Raw genomic sequence first — 17,175 nt, forward strand, 5'->3', positions numbered from 1 at the left:
TGAGGTTCAGAAGCATGCAGCCAAGCTTGTATTTAAGGAGGCCGAGGGGAGCAAAACCCCAAGAAAAAGAGCAAAACGATAACAAAATAAAAACTGCTAAATTTCGAGAGGCAAAGGGGGGCCACTGCCCCCAGTTCCCCTGGATATATGTTTCCTTGGAAGCTATGTCTTTGGTGACAATAGTTGTCAAGTCCTTGTGAGCACTAAATGTTAAAATCAAAGAACTAAGACTTCTGTAAAGTTTCTTAGAATAAGTGTGGTATAACTACGCAAAGTAGAGAAAGCATATGATTCATTTAAAAGGATAGACTGAGAGACTCGATCATTAAATGAGAATAGTTTGCAAATAATAAAACTAATAGAACCAACAGCTTTATAGAAAGCATATTTTTCAAGATATGACATGATGACGTAATTTTGTCAGAGAAAAGACAAACTCACAAAACATGAAAATCGTGCGAAGGGAATTTAAAACACAGAGACGTAATCATAACTCTGGGGTTACAAGTATCTTGCTATATTTCGAGAAAAGGAAGTTTTTTGAAAGGCATAATATTTGCAATAAAATCTTACCAGCATAAAAAGCAAAGCTCGTTAGCTCGTGACTGCCATTAAGGTAAGGAGAGAAACATACATTAATTATATTTCACTATACTGCTGTATATAAAAGCAGTAATTTTAACACAAGAAATAATTATGATACTGCCTGTATGCTTGTTATTAGAGTTAGGCCTTTGTGCAAGGAAAGCCGCAGTGTAATGGGGGATGTGTCAAAAACAGAATCTGAAGTTTTATCTCACTTCAAACAAACTAACAAACAGCATATTAATTTATCAACTGCTATGGAAGTGTGGTGGCAAGTGATGAAAGACCCCCTACTAAAAACCATAATGACTTCTTTGGCGTATCTATATATAAGAACTGTACTGCTTTATATACAAGGGTAAATATGTAGCAGGTGACATAAAGAATAACTTTATAAGCTGTTCAATTCTTAGAAACCATTTAAATGATCAAAGGCATTCCGGGTTGAGTTCAAATCATTTAAATGGTCAAAGGCATTCCGGGTTGAGATCAAATCATTTAGATTATCAAAGGCATATCGGCTTTGAAAAGTTGGCTTTCTTTCCTTTCGTTAGATTTCCAACCTTGGGTGAGATTCAACTCTTGTTTTAAACTTAGATAACTTTTCCCCTGTTTGTTTAATCAGCAATAATTCTATATCTGGCTACCAGAGGAGAAAAAGTTCCAAAGTTCACATTTATATTCCAAGAAGGGACATCACGGGTTGAGAAAGAAGGGACATCAATTTCAACACGGGTTGAGAAAACGAGTTGGACTCACTGCGGGCTGCTCTCTCAAGAATCGCAGCAAAAAACAATGGATTTCTTTAGCCGTCCGGATTGACTTTCTTATGTAAATCGCCCCTGACTAACCAGCCCGCCAGGATTTTCAGCAGCACCCACAAAACATAAGATTCCTTCAAAAACTGGCGAAATAACTTACATAGCGCCTTTGTCTTAACTAACAAAATTGGAATTCATTGATAATGTACCTTGCTTGTGTCAAAAAACACTACCATATCGAGAATATTTAATGTACTCCACAAACAAACTATCGTCTACCCTTGGCAAATAAAACAAAAATGGAACTAAGCTTATGGTTATTGGAGATAACGAAGAAAAGAATAATCTAAAGCGAGGCCAATAGGTATACTAGGATAAGAAATTTTAGCAAATGTCGCATGCTATTTTATACAACGATCAAAGTACACACTGCCAATATACCCTCCACGCATTGATCTGGCTACGTTTTGCTCAAAGAGTCTTCTGTTTTGCCTAAGGATTTCAGCTGCGTCTGTGAAGTAGAGAAGTTTTTCATGTCAAAAACATTTGGTTTTTTAATGATCAAAAATCTTTATTAAGTATGATTGTACAACTCTAACCCTAACCCAACCCTATCTCTAACCCAACCCTATCTATAATCCGAACCCTAACTAGGGGTGTGCCGGATCAGGACTTTCAGTATCCGGCCGGAACCGGATTTACCGGATCTTTTCGTAGAATTCGGCCGGAATGTCCTGCCAGATTTTGCCGGATAATCCGGCCATTGACAGATTTTTCTGTTTCTTTTCTTTCATCATAACCTTGGAGGACTTTCACTTTTGAAAAACTGCTGTTGTTTGGGACGCTTTCACCCTTTTTAATTACGTTGAGGTTTGTTCTATTGCTTTTAATTCTTGTTTGTTGCATTTACACTTTTACATTGGTCTAGAAATTTTCGTTGTTCCAATAATATTTTTGGAATATCCGTTAACTAGCCGGACTTTGAAAACAAATCCGACCTTAACCGGATTTTCAAAATATCAGGAACCCGACGCCACTTTTTCCGGCCTATCGAATAGCCGGTACACCCCTAACTCTAACTCTAATCCTAACTCTAACACTTACCCTAACTCTATGTATAGTCTTGTGACTAATTTTTTTTTGTAGAATTGCTAACAGGTCAGTTTGAAAAACAGATGTAACTCTGAAATTTACAAAGCTGCATAAACGTTCAAAGGAAATTAAATACCAAATTTAACGATACAGCTTTCTACAAATTTTCCCTTTAACTTTTCTTGGATACTTTAGAAAACTTTTCCCAAACGCTTTTAAAACTTTAAGAGCTTTTAAATCGAAAAGAAATTGTAATTAGAAAATAAAGTTGAGAAGGGAAATATTATAAATAACACAGAAGCACATACAACATTGAATAGGCCAAACTTCGACTAAGCTCAATATGTCACCAAGGATTATAGCTCTTTAGCATCCGAATCATTCAAGTCTTATTTGAACAGTATTTTTAGTAATGATTATTATCAGTTCGGGTAAAATATTCGAAATGAGCGAGAAGCAGTTTTAGTGGTTTATAAACAATAAAAATAAGAAAAAAAATCAAGTGAAAGAATTTTGATACATACCTTTGTTCAAAGGATCTTCTGGGTTTGGTTCCTAAGAAAAAGCAAACCAGATTACATATTATTGGTTCAAGATTGTTACAAGGACAAAACTGTAACACTACATTAAGCCTTGGAAAATAGCATGTTTTGAGAAAACCTGCTTTGATTGAAAACTTACACCTTGTAACTATAGACGGAAATTTAGTAAAGCAAATTCAATTGCATCAATAGCTTTGAGCTCTTCCACTTGAGATTTCCCAACCTAGTTCACAAACTTTTTTCCTAACCTTTTAACAGACAGTCACACTCGCCCAAACATATTACGTTTGTCGAAAAAAACTTGAGTTACTTTAGGTCAGTTCATTATTCTGTTTCAGTTAAATTTCTAGACATATGACATATTTCTAGACTAGACTCCTCTTCAGTGGATAGATTTTCACGGAGAAATGTGACGGAGAAATTAAACTTTCTAGCATCAAGAAATGTGAAAAATACAATTCGATGGTTAGCTTACCAAAAATAAATACTGCAAGCCATAAACTATTGAGTTGATGGTCAGTACAGGCTTCCAATCTTCTCTAGAAAAAATGATACAAATGGCACTGTAAATGTGTTCAATGTCCAAATTATTGATAAGTTAGTAAATGATATTGCATAGATTCTAACTACAAAAAATAAATCCCAGGTAGAAAAAAATTGTAAATGAAAATCAAAGATCTTGAAAACTAGAAAATACAGTGATAGAGAATTGTTTTTACAAAGAACATCATATTTATGGATTATTTCAATCTAGGCGTTCTTTTTGGGACAACATGTAGTTCCTTACACATAGTTGATGTATAGACAAACAACAGTGGTTGATACCAAAATACAAAGTCATAAAAAGTAAAAAAAGAGGAGGTTATGCAAACTTGTTTTAAATAGAGTTAACACCAAAGTTAACTATACACATGCTTTGACAGGAACATTGATATTTCTAAAAACATTTGCAAGGCAATTCATTTTGATAGATGCGCAAACTTTTTTTCTTCATTTTATGCCAGTTTTTGTGTGTGCCTGGGCAGGGGGGGGGGGCTGCCTATGTGTGGAGCACATTTTTCTCAAGGCAGAAGTAAGCACAAATACTGACTTGAAAAAGGACACTGCCATTATTATAAAAAACTCCTTTGTTTCTGAGATACTCTTGTACAAAATTGCAGGAAGACAACTGTTGCCCATAGCTTATTAGAGACCCATTGTCAAATTGTTAAAAAAGGCTAAGTATATTTTTGTCAAATTTTCAAGCCTTATAATAAGGGTGCTGTCAATTAATAAGGGCATCTTGTACACAGGTTTTTGATGGAAGTAATTCAAAACCATTATAACTTTTTGTTTTTGCATCTTTAAGTCTTTGCAGTTAAGAAATTCAAAAAAAATGTTTTTGAACACACAAATTTGTGATTTTGTTGATTCATATCTTTTGAATAAAACAAAGAAGAATGGAATTTCTTACCTGAGAATGTTAAGACAAACGTTTCCTTCAAGATCAATATTTGGATGATAAACCTGAAGTGAAGAGATATTTAGTATTTATGCAAAAAGTAAGTCCAAGTCACAAAAGCAATATGCTGAACTAGATATGCTGAAACAGGCCATAGAAGAGGGGGATTATGATGGTGGTGATAATAAAGAAGCTCCAGTGAATGAAGCAGAGCAAGAAGAGGGGAAAGAAAGAAAGGCAGGGGTAGGATAGCGGAAGAAAAAAATCTACGGAGAAAGGAACAGTAGATTAGCAAATGGAGAGTAAGGCAGGCGAAGATGAAAGGGATGATATAATAGGTAATACTAGGAAAACTTGGTTTGACAACAGTTCAAAAAGTGAAACAGAAAAAGAAAAGGGCAAATAAAGTACTAAGCAATAGATTAGATTTTTCTTTTTTATCCAATCATAATCGTTACTTTTAAAAAAATCAATTTTTCACAGGTAAATGAAAGGCTACAAAACAAAATGCAGTAACTCACCATAGTTTCACATTTAACTTTTGGTGGTTCATGAGGGTAGTTTGGACCAACCTGAAAAAATAATTAAATGTCAAACCTACAAGATTAGAACAAAAAGTGAGATCATCATTAAAGCCCTCAACTTGATTCAGAGAACGATAACAAAAAAAAATTAAATTTTATCCCAATTTTTGCTTTATCTAAGAGCAAGGCAATATGTTGTACAACAAGGAAACCAAAATTCCATTTTATATGTCCAACTAATATAATATTTTTCTACAACTTCCCAAAAATCTATGATATTCCTAACTTCCTATAACTTCCCTTAATAGACCCTATCCTAGGGGTCGCTAATGATGGAATTTTTTGCAATATATACACTTATATGGTCAGTGGGGGGAAAAAATGCGCATTTTTGAGAAATTTTCGGTTTCCCCCCGATTGTTCACACATATTGGAAAAAATTATGTATAGTTACAAAGTAGCCCTGATAAGTTCCTTTAGCAACAAAAAATTGCTACCCATTCTTTAAGAGATTATTTTTTAAGAATGAAAAACTGGTGCGCATTTTTTAACCACAAAAAGGAGAAAAAATGCGCACATGTGGCAAAAAACTGCGCACCTCTCAATTATGAAAAAATGTTGATTTGATTCAATAAATTTGTTTTTATTTGCTGTAAATAATTTTTTTAAATCAAGATTTCCATTTAATACAAAAAATACATATGTCAATAAGCTAAAAATACAGCTAATAAAAAATAGTTTCAACATCCGTAGAAGTCATGTTTTCTTATTATACTGAATCGTGAGTGTGCAGCTGAATCTTCTTCGAATTTGTATCCTTTGCCACTGACGATTTGCGATGGTTGACATGGGCCAAGAAACAGGTACTTCACATCAACGATTTCAACATCTTGCAGTTTAGGGAAATCCCAAAATCCATCACCTCGATAACGGAGGAAGTTCATCTCTACTGTGTCAGCATTGTCATCAGGATCCTGTGCAAACGTTTTTTGTACTTTCCCCCAATAAAACTGGTCCCCGTAATAAACGCAATAGAAAAGACCTTTCTTGTCATCATCCATTTGTTCCGTTATCAGGCTGATCTCCATAGCCAAACTTTCTTCAGTGTTCCCTCTGTTTTTTGCCGCAGATTCCTGGCCTTTTTGCTCTTTTTGTATTTCTCCGACTTCTTTTCCATTATTTGTTTTTTTCCAGTCACTCTGGGAATCATTACTATCCGTTGAATCGTCTGAGATAGCTTCGTCATTTGCGATATTTGATTCGGTTCGTCGTCGCTTCCCGGCTGAGATGTTGCATTCTGCGCCTCCTTGAACAGCGTTCTTACTTGGTCTTCCTCTTTTTCTGATACCTCCTTTCTTTGGTTCATTCTCTTCCTTTTCCTTAATTGCTTTGTAAAAATCGTCATCGGTCACAACTCTTGTCTTCAGGTCAATCTTCCTTCGCTTCTTGGTTTCCTTTTTTGACGAGTCCTTAATTTTGTGCAAAATAAGTTCTTCAAAACTTGCTGAAGTTGAGGGTGAAGAGTCTGTAGCGACAACCACAGGGTCGTTGACTAAAATCCAGGATCTTATCCACTGCTTTCCTTCTGGTGCATTTGATGGCATAGGACCAAGTTCCTTACAGGCAGGGCAATCTGGTGAAGCTTGTTCTTTAAAGGATGCTGTTTTTTTTGGAGAAAACTTCTTTGGTGTTGATGTCTTCTTGGGGGTTGACATTTTCTTTGGCGATGCTGCTTTTTTTGGACTGGTCCTTGCTTCGTGCAACAGTTTGTCAAGAGCATTTTCTGGTTTACCAGATTCAACCCAGGTCTTGTACTTTTTAAGCATGTTGGCATCTAGCCTTGAAATTGGGTATTTTGAGCTATCGACAGGAAAAATCCCAGTGGCTTCAAACCCTGCTTTTATATTTTGAGAAGATAAACCAAGATGCCAAATTTCCGACAACAGGTTGACAAACTGCGCTTTTCTTACTGGTTCTCGTGCACCCCATTGGCTGACCCAATCATTCAGTTTCTGTCCCCATAGCCTTTTTAGTGGTCCGAAACAGGCAACATCTAGTGGTTGAAGGAGATCTGTAGTATGGGGAGGCAATTTGACAATAGTAATGTCTTCGGATCTTGCCCTCTCTATAACTGGCAGAGTCACATGAGTGAGATGACCATCATAAACAAGCAGCAGTGGACGCTCTGTGACCTTTTTGGCAAATAAGTCAAACCAAGATGCAAAGAGCTCACTTGTCATCCATCCGTTCTCTGAAACTCCATACCAGGTGTCCTTCAGTGCTCGTTCTCCTCGCCATGTTGACTGTAGATTTTTCCCGGAAAAAACCACCAGTGGGTCGAGAGCACGGCCAGCAGCATTGCAAACTGCAAGTGTTGTTGTGTTTTCCCTTCCGGGACCACATGTAATTCTGAATGTGCGTTGGCCTTTTTTCCCAATCACTCTGCATCGCTGGGGGTCATTCGGGAAACCAGATTCGTCGCAATTCCATATCTGATGAGGCTTAAATGCTTTTTCCTTGACCAGTTCATCAATTTTTTCATAAAAGTCATATATTACGAAAGGGTTTCCTGTTGCTGATTTTCTGGCCACACTGATCATTTCTGCCTTCTTCAGAGAAAGGTTGTTCCTTTTCATAAAAGCAGCCAGCCAAAATCTTCCTGGTTTGCCATCTTTAAACAGAGGTACCACGATGTTATTCTTGGCTACATATTCAGTGACCAGCTCCAATATTTCACTTGTGCTGGGGCTAAAACCAAGGTTACACATAACATTGATGCATTCAGCCAAATTTTTTTCCGTCTCTTTGTCCAGCATCGGATTTCGCCCTTGGTGTGTTACGGGCACTCCAATCTTCTCTTTGCCAATTCGACGGCGGATGTTCTATAAGATTAAATATCAGGTGTTAATTTCTTTCAAAAACAATTATCAAGCAAAGATTTATTCCATTTTGTTCAATTTGATTTAGCTACTACAATCTTATCGAAATTAATTCGGCCATGTAAAAATTACTCTGGTTTTGAAGATTGATAAACTTTCGAAAATAAATTGTTCACAAAATATCTGCCTGTTGAATCAGTTGAATAAGTAACTTACCGATTCTGATAAACCATATGTCTTTGCAGCTTTCCTGATGCTTAAATCGCCCCTTGAAACTTCTAGCAAAGCGTTCTCCATATCGCTCTCTTGCCAAGATTTTGCTTTTTTTACATACGTCCTCGGCATTTTGCTTTCAATCTATGCAATGCGACTTAATTTGTAGTCTTCTAAAATAAACTGATCTTGTCTTCAGTGGAAAAGCTTTTATAGCCATCAAGAGACACGCAAGACATAAAATGGCCCATAAATAGCATCTATTGTAATTCACTTATTGCTGTTTCAGCAAGGTAAAATTTAAATATTACATCATAGTCATCTGACGACAGTTAGATCAGCTGACGGAATCAAAACTTTGACATCCCCCCGAGATAAGGTATTCCCCTCTGCCCCTCTGCACAAGATAACTTCTTGGTATATTCCATGCAAAGCGTCTTTTGATACGTTTTTAAAAGAATTATTAGAAAGGCAAATGCTCTTATGAAAAGGATCCAAAGTCTTTTTAGAAAGTTATAACTTGACCTTTTATGTAAACTTCTTGGTTTCTAGAAAATAATTTTCCCAAATCCATATGGTTGTGAAATATGGTTTCATTCTTGCATATGTCACATGTTTTAAGAACAGATACAGAGCCTTTTTCCGACGAAAATATAACTTTATGGTGCGCATTTTTTCCCCTCACTACAGAAAATTTGAGGTTAAAAAATGCGCAGGCCCCTCTAGACATGCCACTTGGGAGGAGCAACAACATCTGGTTATGGGCAATGACCTCAACACTGAAGTAGTGTAATGCTGTGATAATACCTTTGGAATGCAGTCAATGAGCTGAGAAATCGAAAAGTTTACCGTTGTCATGGAAAACTTGATATCATCATAAATTGGAGCTTCCGCTTTTCAAATACGTAATGAAAAACAAAAGTGCACTATTTTTGGATTTGGTATTCATTGAAACTATCATCAAAGGTTTGGTTTATCATGCCTTATCTCCAACTGTTGGTTACTCCTCCACAGCGCTGTAGAAATGGGTGCGCATTTTTTACTCCCAAAATCGCCATGCGCATTTTTTCCCCCCACTGACCATATTCGAAAAGTATTGCACCACCTCCATGAAGGAGTAATGGCAACAAAGTTGTGAACAATATGACCTTTGAAATTCAAACCACTTTTGCGAAACCATTTGACAGCAGTTTAAAGTTGAAAACCAATCAAATATAACTTAAAAACACTGACAACAATTTAAATTCAATATTTGAGAAAAATATATTTTTGGAACATCAAAAAGGTAATTTTTTTATTGGCCAGTCTAGAAGCTTTGAAGCCTTTGTACAACTTGCTAAATTTAATCACATATCACATGATTATTTTTAAAAAAAAATTGCATGATCACATTCTGAGATCACAGATGATCATTTTTAGATGATGACTCTTTCGATGTTACTGAGGCAATTTTGTGTATTTGTTTGCAACTTTTTATCACAGAAATTGAGGTATTTTCATTCAATGAGATGAGATGTTGTTTTTAGCAATCTACAACATCATCTGTTCCCTGAACATTATCCCAATGGACAGGAAGACATGAAATTAAAGACCAGTAACAGTTTTCATTGATTGAATTCTTTTGTAAGATGCTAGGAAATGGTCTTTGAAATAAGTCCCCTTGCAGAACAGAAAACATGCAAAACATGCATTAAAAACTCTTTAATAACAGTCGGGAAAATTAACAGCTTCACGCACACGAGCAGAAAGTGTAAATCTATGAGTTTCTTGAATTAAATCTTACAAGTTTGTGCTAAGAAAAAGCTTTTATTGCAGCACTACAGCACTGTCATTTTGTGGCAGGTGGTGCCATACTTTTCAAATATAAATGTATTTTACTCTAAACAATTTTAAATAACTATATCTGCTGTAACAGGTAGGGCTATTCAAGAACGATAATGAAACCAGTATAACATATCAGAAAAAATTAACATTTATTTCTTATTCAATAATTAGGTTACCTTGAAACTAAAGGTGAATTTTCCAGTTTTGTAGAAACCCTAAACAGAATGAATACAAATTATTGTTAAATAAAGACAAAACGTTTAAAATAAAATAAATCAGGCTTTCATGGAATAAATCAAGAGACTGCACAAGATTAAAGCTACAGACATGGTGACATGTGAACATATTATTTCCTTTATGGAAGGTGGAAATATAACTAATGAAATCATTAATTTTTAAGTTCTTTCCCTGTTGAACTTTCAACATAACTGCTTCTTTGATTTACCTTTTTCTGTTAATACAGAGTTACATACAGAACTGTATCAGAACTTTTTCATTAGACAACAAAAGATTTGGCTGTGGAATTTTTATTGATTTACAGAAGGCCTTCAATTCAGTCAATCATGATATACTTCTAAACACATTGGAACACTATGGCATCAGAGGCACTGCATTAAGTTGGTTTCCCTTCTACCTCAATAACCGCAAACCGTTCAGTTAATGCCCATCCCTCTTTTCTCTCTAGCATATCATGTGGTGTTCCCCAAGGATCTGTTCTTGGTCCATTATTATTTCTAATCTACATTAATGATCTACCAAATTTCTCTCAATTTCTATCCTTTTTCTCTTTTGCTGATGATACAAACATTTACTGTGAATCTAATGATCTTCAACCACTAACGAAAAAAGTTAACAGAGAACTAAAAAAGGGTCAAGTGTTGACTTGATTCTAACAAACTTGCACTTGATGCTGGAAAGACAAATTTTGTACTATTTCATAGTCCCAGGAAGAAATTGACAGAGAACATTGACCTCAAAGTTGGTAAACACCATATCCAAAGGACTAATCACCTGAAATTTTTAGGGGTTATTATGGACGAACATTTGTCTTAGAAGTTCCAGATAACTGAACTCTGCAAAAAACTCTCAAGAACTGCTGGTACTCTCCCCTTGCTGACTCTTATCGCTCTCTTTGACTCACTATTTTCATCCATCCTCAACTATGGGATCTTGGCTTGGGGGCTCACTTATGATTCCTACTTAGAGCCACTCTTTCATCTGCAGAAGAAAGTACTGCGTTGTATTAAATTTGAATCTTTCTCTTCTTCTAGCACACCAATTTCTCAATCATTAAGAATTTTGAAACTTGAGGATGTTCTTCACCGCAATATCTTAACTTTTGTCTAAAAATTGATCAATACTATCTCCTCCTTGCTTTCATGACTAGTTTCAGCCTAATGCAGCTATTCATAAGTTTGGGACCTGACAGGCTACCAGAGGTGATCTTTTCAAAACTCTTAAAAATACTACCTTATCGTGTCTACAATTAATTCAATATTTTGGTTCCAAACTTTGGAACACTCTTCCGCTTTTCATATGCACTGCTAACTCTGTTTTAGTATTTCTTTCAAAATTAAAATATTTTCTAATTGACTCATATTCCCAGAACTAATTAAATGTTACTTATAACCTTATCTCAGAAAGGTTCATCTGGCTTTGGTTATCAATCTGTCTTGTTCTTAAAAAATTCAATCCTAAATACAGTCATGTAATGTGTCTTTTTGTACTCATTTTTGTCTGATTTAGTTGTAAATTTTGTTCATATCTTAGTTGTAGAGAATTAATGTTGAATTGTATTTAGAATTGTATGATAAAAAACTGAAACTGAACTGAAACTGTTAAGGCGAAGTTGCTATTTCGAATAAAACTAAGTTTATCTGCTAAGAAAGAAGAATAGAATACAGAAAATGTGAATGCAGCTGATCATGCACACAAGCCCAAATTCCATTCAATTGATTTAATCAAATAGAAGTTATTGAACTTTTTACCTCATCGGGGCAAATAACAAGTTTAAAATTGAGCAAGTCATCTGGATCAGGAAATTCTGTCTGGCATGTCTTTGGCAACTGTAACTCATTCAGATCTGTAAAACAATGAAAATGACTGAAAAAACACAATCAGAACAGTGGAGTTTACAAGGACATTGTGTATTTAGCTCGCTACAAACTGGCATCAAACCAGCCAGTTTAGATAACATCAACATTTATTCCAGACATACTCTGTCAGATAATCACTCAATACTTTCAAATCTATAGAAGCATGCGCGGGTGTACGCCACTTGACATTCTATTTAAAATGAAAAATTCATTATCATCTATTCTGTATTTTAAGTCCAATACTTTTTTTGGGGGTGGCCGGTTGCTTACACCCAGAGGAATCTTAAATTCTGCTGGCCCTAACTGGTGTCCTAATATGCAAAGTAAGAAGCAAAAAATTGTGCAAATATGAAAAAAGTGTTTTCTATGTGATGTGTTTGAAAAAGTTTTTCAAAGATTTTATTCCAATGCACATTTTGCACTTTCTGCTAACTAGGTCAATTGCTATGTGTCACATCTTCTTTTTATTTCACAAAAAGTATGCAAATGTTTTATTCCTCACCATAGGAAACAGGCTTTAAAAAATGAAACCAAACACTAAGTCTGTTTGGAATTTCGGCTGCAAACTCATAATGTTTGTGACAAAACTGAATAACTGAAACCAGATAATTAAGAAGTTGATTTTAAAATGCATCAAAAGTGCAAATTTTCTTAGTGATTGCAATTCATTTCCTCTTGGATAAAGAACGGAAATGACGTTTTCAATGGCAATCTCAACATTCTCCAGTTAGTACCCAGACTTCCAACTGAAAACTCTATTATTCAACTTAGCAGGGTAGGGCCTAATCCTGAAAATAGGATAAATATGTGTGAAATTTTCCCCTCAAATAGCAGAAGATGATGCAGGTGTAAAATTGACGACAAAACATACAAGAATATCGTACCTTTTTGTATCCGAAGCTGTGCTGCTGAGGCACGCTTAGCTCCGGGCTTCCCAGCCTCGCCGTCTCGTTTTTGTTGTTTCAACGAGAATAATTTAATCATCTTTCTTTATTCCTTGAACAAACTTAGCTATTACGTTGAATTTACACTGTCCTTTTGTCTAGTTTTCATTTACTAAACGAAAACCTAGCAACATTGTTGTTCCAAATTTTGGTAACTCATCCTTTGGTATGCGAAGTAGTAGACTGTGATACAGACCTCGTCTTGAAACTGAGTTTAACAACACAAAACATTGTTTGATCTCAGATTTATCTCAGCATATGCTTTGTGCACTTCAGAGTAAATAAGGTCACTGAAAAAGTAAGTGTTTTCGGTATCAAATACGAGTTAATTATGATCTGTTCTGTATCTGTATAAATATTGGTATATTCGTCAATAGGTTCGAATGTGTATAGATATGTTTAAGTCGAAGGCAAGTTTTAACTCAATCAATTTTGATCTAAAACTCTAAGTGTGATTAATAAAGTGCATACGCGAGGGCTTTCAAAAATCTATTTTTGAGTAATATTCTAGTCTCTGTTTTATGCAATCCTTGAATAAAATGTTAGGGAAACATCAGAAGAACCAAATTTGGATTCGACTATGCTAGGCGTTAGATGCTAAATTCTTCTAATACCTCCCTCCAGCAACTTCAACATCTCTGGACTCCAAGACATAGAAGATGAAAATCTAGTTACATCTAAATGCACTAAATGTTAATTGGCATAATAAAGGTTGTATCTACTTTGTTTTCCCATTCGATGTGGCTTTTAACTTCTGTGCTAATACCAGAATGCTCAAACTTAGAGCCTTCAATTCTGGAACAAGCGAAAACCTTATCCCTCTGCAGTGCCAGGAAAAAACGTGCTTCGAATTTAAAACCGAAAAGTCGAGCTTCACATTTTTGGGCGACCATAAGACAAGTAAAAATCAATTTCAATTTTGTAAGCCAAGGCAAACAATCGAAGCAGTTTTTCACAAAAACGCTTCTTGGAACTGATAGCACTGTTTTAACGAAGGTAGTTAAATATCCTTAAGGAATACATCAGGCCGCAATGCTCAATCGTATTTTCTTTGAAATTTCTATTGCATCCACTGAAATTGGTTCTAATAGGCGATTTTAAGTTTGATTTCTCTTAGGGTCGTAAATATTACTTTTCAAGCTTAGAAAAAAATTGAGTCCCTAAATTTTTGTTCAAAAAAATCAATTTAGATATTGTAATAGTTATCCAGATTTGTCAACTAATCTTGCAGAAACGGGCATCTTCAAATCTCTTCAACACATCAAGAGAAAAATCAAACCAAAAGAGATAAAGAATTATTTGTTCGCATTGGTTGTGGTAATATTCTCGTTAAAATATGAACAACACAAACTTACAACGAATATTAGTCGACGAATACATATTATAATAACACGAATAAATATCAATTCATTAATAAAACGAAACCCTATTAAGTATATGGAATTTTAGAATGACTATGCTAGACAAGAATTGCAATACTATACATACATACATACATACATACATACACGCTTTTTTTTTATAAGGAACCGTTTATAAGGAACCTACATGTAGAAGGTCAAAAAACTTAAGGAACTTTTACTACTAAAGGCCAAATCCCTAAGGAACTTTTTAATTTTGAATATATTTATATTTCCGCACAATTTACAATTAGGAAGCCGGTTCCATTGATTTTCAGTAAAACCGGCCATGCTCATGGGGCCAAGAATCAACATGAGAAATTTCCGTTTTAACTCACCTCACATGCAGCTGTGCTTTGTTGTGAATTCACACTTTAGGTGTTTTAGATTTAGTCAAATAGGTTAGTCACAACAAAATAGAATTCTTATTCTGTGTGTGTGGCTGAGTATTACAGTAGTTGCAATACATGGGAGATAAGAAAAAGCAGTCAACGTTGTTCAAGTTCGGTTTTTCTAAAAAGATACCTCATCGAAATGAGTTACAAGAAGTCCCTGGTCGTTCGTTTGTTGAGGATGATGATGTAAGTTTGTATCGTTGTGACACATGCAACAAGCATTTCAAAAGTAAGTCTGGCCTTACGATGCACGTGTCTTGGTGCACTTCGAAAAAAGACAGTGAGAGAGAAAAAGAACAACCAACTAAAAAAATCGATGAAATTCCATTGATCTTGGAAAGTAGCGCCGAGGCTGTTGAGCCACAAAAAGAACCAACTGCTATTGATGTGGATGAGAACATCGAAGAAACTGTAGAGGAATGTCAAGAGATAGAGAAAAGTGCTAGAGCGTCAGAAGCAGGAGAAAGCAGTCAGCACCATCGAGAGAAGAAGAACAGACTATCTTATGACACCGAATTTAAGCTAAAAGTTATCGAGGAAGCAAAGAAAAACCAAAAGAATGACGTTGCATTCAAATACAACATCTCTAAATCGATGGTATCGACCTGGGTTAAAAATGAGAAGAAAATTACTGATGCAGCCGCCGATAGCCACAGGAAAATGATGAAAAAGATCAGACCCAGCACAAGGCATAAGCAAGTCTTCGTGATGCTTCACGAAAAGTTCCTACAAGCAAGATCAAAGGGGATGCGAATATCTTTTGCATGGCTGTACGCAAATGCTAGGAAGATTAACCCCGAATTCGACCAAAGTGCCCAATCAGATATTAAAGCTATCCCGAAATCTGCAGTCTTCAACTTTATCAGGAAGTACAAAATCAAGTTGAGGAGAATTCAGCGTAAGAAAAGGGCTGAGAAAACGAGATTCTTGCCAGGCATGATTGGTTGGCACACAACTTTGCGCGAAGGCTTGATCAAGACAGGAAACGCAAAGCCTTCCTATGACAGCAAATGGGGGAGATTCCGACCATCTAAACGCTTCAACGTTGACCAAGTTCCTATGCCGTTTGCGGTCGATTGTAAAACAACATACGAAAAACACTTTCCGCGCGGAGAACAAAGAAACCATCGAACCTGGGTCAGGTAAACCGCTTTCTGCTTTTTGTTTAAACTCTTTCCAGACTGGGCCTTTTAAAAAATTAATTTGGAAATATTATAAAAATTGGGGGGCTGCTCATTTGTCCACTCCTTCTAAAATTGCTATCTTTAATTCTTTTTCAGCACACCGGGACCGGGACTTGATAAGCGGCAGTGCACGTTACAAATCTGCTTTGCAGCCGAAGGACCGCCAGTCAAAATTGCAATTATTTTCCGTGGAACAGGGAAAAGAATCAGCCAGGATGAAATACAGGCATACCACAAAGACGTGGATGTTTACTGGCAGACAAACGCCTGGGCAGACATCAATTTCAGCATCGACTGGGTGAAGAGAACTCTGAAACCAGCTGTCCAAAATTCTTCCGAAACAGGTGAAAATGAAGAATTCGTTCTTTTCTGCGACAACTTAAGTGCGCAAACTAATGATCTGTTTCTGAGTGAGGTCAGAAAATTAAATGGTGTTGTTTGGTTCGGTTTGGCCGGTGCGACAGACATCTGGCAACCTGTAGATTGTGGCTTTGGAAACATGCTGAAGTCTTTGGTTCGAACCCTCCAAGATGAGTGGCTGCAAAGTGACGAAAATATAGATCTTTGGCTTGGGAACAGTGTTGAAAAACTGGATGTCAAGAAGCGAAGAATTCTAATTACACACTGGGTTGGTGAGGCATACAATAGGCTTTCCAGTGAGAGCTATGCCTCATCACGGTACAGATGCTTTGAAAAGACAGGCTGCTTAATAACGGCTGATGGGTCGGAGGACAAGAAAATTCAGCCTGAAGGTCTGATTGGGTACTCAATACCACCACCATTGCCTGTGACTGGCCCCGAAAATCCACTGTCTGTACAAATACCAGAGGCCTCAGCAGCCTGTGAGGAAGATGTAAGTGATGAAGAAGATGAAGGGGATGAAGAACTTGAGCCTGACGAGCTTGAGCATGAAAGAGTAGACCATGTAAAAGATCGTGTCTACGAACATGAGTTGATTAATAAAAAAATACGCGCATTCTACGACGAATGGCACACTGGACAAGTGAAGTGGTTCAACACCAAGCTGGGAGAGTTTAGAGTTCTTTTCGAAGACGGTACTGAAGACTACATTGTGTCAGACGACATCAATGGAGTGGATATGCAACTTCTTTAATGACTATTATTATTAATTTTATATTATATGAAGCTTCTTTGTGTTTTAACTTGTTATCTTTTCTTAAGTTTATAGCAAAACGCTGAATTTGATTGTTTTTCTTGCGTCTGTACTAATTATTGTCCACTAAATGCCAACTTAAAATTAAGGAACTATTAAGGAACTTTTAGAACTACAAAGT

The 17,175-nt window shown here is 36.1% G+C and overlaps 3 protein-coding genes across 3 annotated transcripts; 1 reads left to right on the forward strand and 2 right to left on the reverse strand.

Annotated features, from left to right (window-relative positions):
- Positions 1 to 303: 303 nt before the first annotated feature.
- LOC135695448 (NEDD8-conjugating enzyme Ubc12) lies at positions 304 to 13,106 on the reverse strand. The gene is made up of 8 exons (XM_065214536.2): positions 12,842 to 13,106; positions 11,850 to 11,944; positions 10,038 to 10,076; positions 4,943 to 4,993; positions 4,434 to 4,486; positions 3,456 to 3,519; positions 2,963 to 2,993; positions 304 to 1,857 (listed from the first exon to the last, which is right to left on the reverse strand). The coding sequence occupies exons 1-8, from the start codon at positions 12,939 to 12,941 to the stop codon at positions 1,748 to 1,750; spliced, it is 543 nt and encodes a 180-aa protein (XP_065070608.1). The 5' UTR covers positions 12,942 to 13,106; the 3' UTR covers positions 304 to 1,747.
- LOC135683627 (uncharacterized) lies at positions 5,686 to 8,251 on the reverse strand. The gene is made up of 2 exons (XM_065198939.2): positions 8,041 to 8,251; positions 5,686 to 7,827 (listed from the first exon to the last, which is right to left on the reverse strand). The coding sequence occupies exons 1-2, from the start codon at positions 8,167 to 8,169 to the stop codon at positions 5,686 to 5,688; spliced, it is 2,271 nt and encodes a 756-aa protein (XP_065055011.2). The 5' UTR covers positions 8,170 to 8,251.
- Positions 13,107 to 14,290: 1,184 nt separating the features above from the next.
- LOC135695084 (uncharacterized) lies at positions 14,291 to 17,081 on the forward strand. The gene is made up of 2 exons (XM_065214041.2): positions 14,291 to 15,838; positions 15,977 to 17,081. The coding sequence occupies exons 1-2, from the start codon at positions 14,769 to 14,771 to the stop codon at positions 16,992 to 16,994; spliced, it is 2,088 nt and encodes a 695-aa protein (XP_065070113.2). The 5' UTR covers positions 14,291 to 14,768; the 3' UTR covers positions 16,995 to 17,081.
- Positions 17,082 to 17,175: the final 94 nt, after the last annotated feature.

This window comes from Rhopilema esculentum, chromosome 2 (genome assembly GCF_057945365.1).
Source record: "Rhopilema esculentum isolate cy_ngs chromosome 2, ASM5794536v1, whole genome shotgun sequence".
Taxonomy (NCBI): domain Eukaryota; kingdom Metazoa; phylum Cnidaria; class Scyphozoa; order Rhizostomeae; family Rhizostomatidae; genus Rhopilema; species Rhopilema esculentum.